A 6,521-nucleotide genomic window follows, 5' to 3' on the forward strand; every position below is an offset into this window, starting at 1 on the left:
TGAATAGTTGTGATTGTAAGAACAGTGGATTGATGGGATGAAGGAAAGCCAACACTGTGATTCTTTTTGTCATGAGTCTTTGCACAAGCATTCCCCCATACCTCCACACTGTAAGTTAAATTATAATACAAAGTATGATTTATAAAGGATGTAAGGGGATTTTTGGTCGAGCATGTCTTTTGCTTTGGCCAGGACTGAGATGCTAACACTAACCCAAAAATATGTGTTTTGAGTCACACATTCTATATCGACACCCTCGATCTGATTTTTGATTTATTTTACATTTTCCAAAAATCATGGTTTATTTTGTTTTGCATAGATTTAATAATAACTTACTTTTACCGAGCCATAATTCATTTTCCTTTAAATCTAAAGTGATTAAGAAAGTTGCTGCAAATCCTCAGCAGTTCATAAAACATTTGTTTTATCTTCAAATAATACAAATGTTACAACTTCAGATATTTTACCAGAACAACATTGTCAAGTTAAATTAATACATAATTTAATGACTGAAACAACTAATGATGACATTAATGAGTGACTTTACATTAGCTGATGTTTGTTTAATAATAGACTATTATCAATATCGGTTGAAATAGCTCAGGTCCAGAGAGGAACAGCCAACAATAACAGTTGCGTTCTAATAATGATAACAGCCGTTTGCCCTGCGACCCTGAATGAGATGAAGAGGTAAAAAGATGGACGGATGAGATAAGATAATTCTTTAATAATCTCACAGACAGAGACATTTACAGTGTCACAGCAGCAGCAAAGCAGGATAGAATTCTAAATACAAATCTAAATCACACAGTGCAATAATAGATAATGTTCACTGGTAATGAGAGTTACATGTTTCATGTGCTTGTCAATGTGCCCACAGGCAGTTTATTAGACTTCTTGAAGAGTGATGAAGGAAACCGTGTCCAGCTTCCAAAGCTCATCGACTTCTCTGCCCAGGTGACAGTCCCTCCGTCCTCCATTACACCCGTCATGCCTTTTCTTACTCATGGACGTTTGATTGTTCATGAATCTTTCACTTGATTCTTTTCTGGTCATAGAAACATTTCAAGACAATTTTTATCTTATAACTGAGAAATGATTTTTGTAAAAATCCCGGCTCCCGCATGTTGTGATGGAAATGGAAGCAGACATTTAGTTTTATAAGACAACAGGCAGAATTTGATTTATTTGGTGACGTTTTCCAGCAGATTGTTCTCAGTGCCTAATTGGTGCAAAAACCCTCATTTCAACATTCCTGTTTGTGCGAGCTGTCGCTCCTGGTTATTCTTAGTCTATCAAAGCAGAAAACGATTTGCATGATCTTAGTCAACTAATACCTAAATATTACATTAAACAACTTTATACCATTGAGGACAACTTAAGGCATCAACTGCTTTGACAATAATTTTTTTTTAAAACAGTGTTTTACAAAATCTGCAGAATGAATAAGTTCACAAAGTCATGGGGAGAAGAACAACTCGCAAAGAAATTCTAAATTTAAATTCCATCTTATGATGCATCATGACAGATCAGCCTCATCGTGCTCCAACTTCACCTTCTCTATTTACATCCTATTGAATCCGTTAGCAAGTTGTCTGTTGCTACAAGCTTCAAGCTTTGCTGTTAACCTGCTGAATGAATAAAGTGAATGTCTTCTCTCCAGACTGCCGAGGGGATGGCTTACATTGAGCAGAAAAACTACATCCACCGAGACCTGAGGGCCGCCAACATCCTGGTCAACAAGAACCTCGTGTGCAAAATCGCTGACTTCGGCCTCGCTCGTATCATCGAGGACAACGAGTACACGGCCAGAGAAGGTGTGACGCTGACACGCCGTTCTATCATGTGTTTTCCATCAGACGCCACCAGGAGTTCTGAAATGCTCGTGAGCTCGACACGATACTTTGGGGACTCGGTTCAACTTGTGGTCAGACTGGAGATAGTTTGATATTGTCGCCATCAATCCAGACCAAAGAAGATATCCAGAACCACACTTGACAAAAACATCAGCTTGGACCAGAATCTAAGAGAAGATGTTATCTCCTGACAGAACTGATGAAATAAATCAGTCAGTATTGTATGAGATATCTGTTTAACGCAAGTTTTATATAAGTGTGCTTGCTTCTTGGTGTGGTCTCGCAAGAGGAGCCAACTCTTAACATATCTCAACTGGGTTTTTCTGTTTCTACGTAATAACCAGGAGCCAAGTTCCCCATCAAATGGACGGCTCCCGAGGCCATCAACTATGGCTCTTTCACAATCAAATCTGACGTCTGGTCGTTTGGCATCTTGCTGACTGAGATTATCAGCTATGGACGCACACCGTACCCAGGTAGGTGGAGCTTTAATATCGGGTGCCAATGATCCTCTGCAGAGCAGGTCCAGTTTCTCCAGTTGGAATCATGAAGGCAACAGGACTGAAGGGGTTTCCCCTGTCATTTCAATGGATCCAGAATTAATCCATTTAGAGCAAATTCCCCTTTACAGGTGGGAGGTAAGTCCAGTTACCTTCAAGATGTGACATTGGGTTTGTTGTCTGGCAGGTTTTAGAGATAGGTCTAATTTTCAGTTCTACTCCAGCTCTGCGTCATTTTTTTAGGCAATGGATGGATGGATGGATGGATGGATGGATGGATGGATGGATGGATGGATGGATGGATGGATGGATGGACAACACAATATGAAGTACTGGGCATTCTGGCAGGTTTCTGTCAGACTTTCTGCAGTGGTTTAAAGGGGTCATGCAAAATTCACTTTCTAAAGGTTTTCTAACAGTACTAATCGTCTCCACACCTGAACGACGCCCCAGAAGAGAAGAAAGTGTGTCCTCTCTCTCCCCGGCTTGTTCCAGGTTTTTAAAAGTGTGTTGCTCCAACCAGCCAATCAGAAATCAAACCCTATATAGTGTCATCGGGGGTTTAGCCAATCACAATCAAGGTAGGCTCCTCCGTTTGACTCCTCCCACAATGAAGCAGCTCTACTCTGGCACATGGCACCACGAGAGGAAGTACTTCCTCCTTTTCCCAAGATGGACATGTGTGGGCGGAGCCAGTCCAGCTCACACAGACACAGCAGATTCTGAATGTAGCTCCACTGATCCAATGTTCTAATGGAGGGAAATCAAGGAGGAGCTGGATTTGGAGGAAATAAACTTTGAATACAATGTTTTGGACCAACGAGACCATGTTGAGGTGTTGGAAAAGCTGTATAGTAGGAGACCTTTAACCAGGATGTCTTGTTTCCAGGGATGACCAACCCAGAGGTGATCCGCGCCCTGGAGAAGGGCTACCGGATGCAGCGTCTGGACAGCTGCCCAACCGAACTCTATGAAATCATGCTGGAGTGCTGGAAGAACAAGCCCGAGGAGCGACCCACCTTTGATTACCTGCAGAGTGTCCTGGAGGATTTCTACACAGCCACAGAGAGCCAGTACCAGCAGCAGCCATGAATAATACACACACACACACACACACACACACACACACACACACACACACACACACACACACACACACACGCACACACACACGCCTACAATAATACGCCGTAAGAAGGGACTGTATTGCAAATTATTGATGAGGCAAAATTTCTCATTTTCTATAAAGAGGCTTTGCTAGACTTTGTTATTTTACTTTTGCAACCTATGAATTTCATTAGAACAGCTTTTTATTTCATTACTAATATATTTGTTTCTTTAAATAAAAGTTATGTTACTTTTGCAGCAATTCCTGCAAAGTTTCACAAACTTTTTTATGCAACAAAACATAAATCTTCAGGAGCAGATCATTTTTTTCTTTTTTGACAGAATGTATAAATTACCGTATCCACACACACTCTGGGGTGAAACAAACAGAAATCATCTCTGGAGACTGTAAAGCATCAGGAAATGTTTCTGCTATGACACATAACCAGTGCTGTTGTGTTTCGTTCCTGCAAGATGACCTGATCAGGAAATATAAATGGCATTTGTTTCTTTAAAAAAATTAAATTTTGTCCATCACTTGCATTGTTAGTTTCTGTCAAAAACATAATTTACATTGCAGATCTGCACATAGATAATAATAAAAAAAACTGTCACACACAGAAAGGGGGGAAAAAAGGCTGAAAGAATAATTATTTTTTAAATTAAAAAGTGAATACAGTGCCATTAATATCCCTTCTTGAGTGAAGTAGCTGCTTGAATAGCAAATCACTCAATCACTTGGTCACTGTTGCTGAGAAAATAGCAGCATGTGTGTCTAAGAGACTGTGGTTTCATTCCCTTTCTTCTTCTTTTTGAACCATGCAACAAGGTGTTAGCTTGTTCATCTATAATGGCTAAACAATCCCTTCTGCTGCACAGGCAGTTTAAGTGAATACAGCACTTTATTTCATTTCGCAATATATAAATTCTGTCCCACTTCTCTTTTCCCACCCTCACTATAATTTGCACACAGTCCCTGATCTTACCAGACACTCCATTTCTAAACCACATGCTCCTGATCACAAGTCGTCTGGATGTCGTCATCATGGTCCAGCATACAATATGTGCAGCCATCAGACACGACACCGTCCCGTCAACAAGGATCACCCACCCCCCTCCTGCCTCGTCACTGAGGGAAACCTCTGCTTCATATTGGCTGAGATGCTGCGATCAGCATCGCCGCCTCACTGTGCCTTTCAGCAGTGCTTCTCTCCTCCAAACTTAACCTGGACATTTAATTCTACATGCTTTGTCTTCAAATGCCAGCATACACGCGCACCGTCTTTAATTAACAATGCTTGATGATTTTTGAATGTTTAAATGTCTTATTGTTCGGATATTTCTTAAATTATTTTAATAGAATTGCATTCTCCTTGTTTCCTCCAAGCAGGAAGTCAGTGACAGGCCTGAAGTTGAAGATGAGTAAACTTAAGTTGTCTTCTGGGTTTGTTTTACAATCTTACATCGGGGCTGTTCAAGTCTTTAGATTGTGTTTGTTGTTCGTCTTGTCGGAATGACATTCAGAGACATGGACAAATAAAAAGGTGGAACAGTGGAACAGTGGTATGTGCTGTTCTCTCCCGGTTCAAACTCGCTCACAACAGTCTGGCGCCGTTGTCAGATCACAACATGAACGCAAACTAAATGTTTGAACATCCTGACGCACTGAAACGACTTTGTAAGATTCTCATGTATTTGTATGTCTTTCTAAAAATTGAAGGCTTTTTGTTTCTTCTCTGAAGGATTCACAGTGGCCCACACTTTACCTTTAAAGGGAAAAAAAAAAAGTTGTTATGGGGCTAATTTATTAATTACTTCACAAAAATACCCTACAGACTTTTTAGATAATAGATACCACAAATGTGACAAAGTGAATCATCGCCCAGCACTGTATATAATGATGTTCACATGGGTAAGAGTATTTTAAGAATATTTTATGTTTTTCTTTATCTAAAAAATTCCTTACCTTATTTTATGAGATGCTTGTTTCAACACTTCTGTAATGGAACTATTTAAATAAATACATTCTTTTTGAAGCTTCAAAATTGCGTCCATTTAATATTTGTTTCGTCATCTGCCTGGTATTTCCAAATACAATTACAAATCCAGGCAACACATTGTGACACCCTGCCTATGGCACTTTCCCACGAGTTACTATTCTGCCCTACTTGACTTGACTATTGATGCTTTTCCACTACGTGTTAGTCCCCACTACCAGGTGCTGTCGTGGTACCCGGTAAACAGAGGTTCCACACGGGCGAAGGCGAGTAGGAAAATGTGATGTAGAAATGTGAGGAATTTGGAGGCGGAGTTAATACATCAGACTGGATGTTGGGTTCCTCCAAACATTCATTTGTGGCAAGTCTCTTTGTAAGAATTTTTGTTTTCATGAAGATGGAACACCAAAAACATTTACCCTTCCTGGTGAAGGGTCACTGGGACATTCTCCTTTAAGTCAGGCAAGGGGCTGGAGTTTGCTGGCGAACGACTGGTGACCAGGTAGCCCACATGTCCTGAACAAACAGTGTTAGAAGGCTACATGGGCCAACCACTCGCAAAGTTCAACATGGGCGAGTGATGCATTGCTCATGAAGTGCGAGAGAGTGGTGAGCCTTATGGCATCATGCGCCCCTGCAGCAGAAACTGGCTCTTGGGATGTGGAATGTCACCTCACTGAGAGAGAGAAGGAGCCGGAGCTGGTGCGGGATGTTGAGAGGTACCAACTAGATATAGTTGGGCTCAGCTCCAAACACAGCATTGGCTCTGGAACATAGAGTACTTGGCCTTCCATGAGCGAGTGAGTGAGCTCCTGGAGATCGCACTGTCAATGGACACCTTAGTCTCACTGAGAGTAATGTCTTTTTTCTTGCAACTCCTCAATAAAGCCACCCTCTATGGCAGGCCTATTCAACTGGCGGACCACGAGCCAACTCCGGCCCGCGGATGACATCAGACCGGCCCGCAGATCAGTTCCATTTATTTATTTATTTATTTTTATTAAAAAAAAGAAAGACATTTTAAATACATTACAGTCATTCCAATTTGCTTTTATAGAGAA

General features: G+C 41.0%; 1 protein-coding gene across 1 annotated transcript in view; it reads left to right on the forward strand.

Annotated features, from left to right (window-relative positions):
• Nucleotides 1-5,434, forward strand: part of hck (HCK proto-oncogene, Src family tyrosine kinase) — a 37,079-nt gene extending 31,645 nt beyond the window's left edge. Inside the window, exons 10-13 of the mRNA XM_080497437.1 lie at nt 881-957; nt 1,664-1,817; nt 2,201-2,332; nt 3,246-5,434. Coding sequence (XP_080353563.1) covers nt 881-957; nt 1,664-1,817; nt 2,201-2,332; nt 3,246-3,448 — 566 coding nt within the window. The 3' untranslated portion in view covers nt 3,449-5,434. The remainder of the gene's footprint in view (nt 1-880; nt 958-1,663; nt 1,818-2,200; nt 2,333-3,245) is intronic.
• Nucleotides 5,435-6,521: the final 1,087 nt, after the last annotated feature.

This window comes from Blennius ocellaris (assembly GCF_963422515.1).
Source record: "Blennius ocellaris genome assembly, chromosome: 5".
Taxonomy (NCBI): Eukaryota; Metazoa; Chordata; class Actinopteri; order Blenniiformes; family Blenniidae; genus Blennius; species Blennius ocellaris.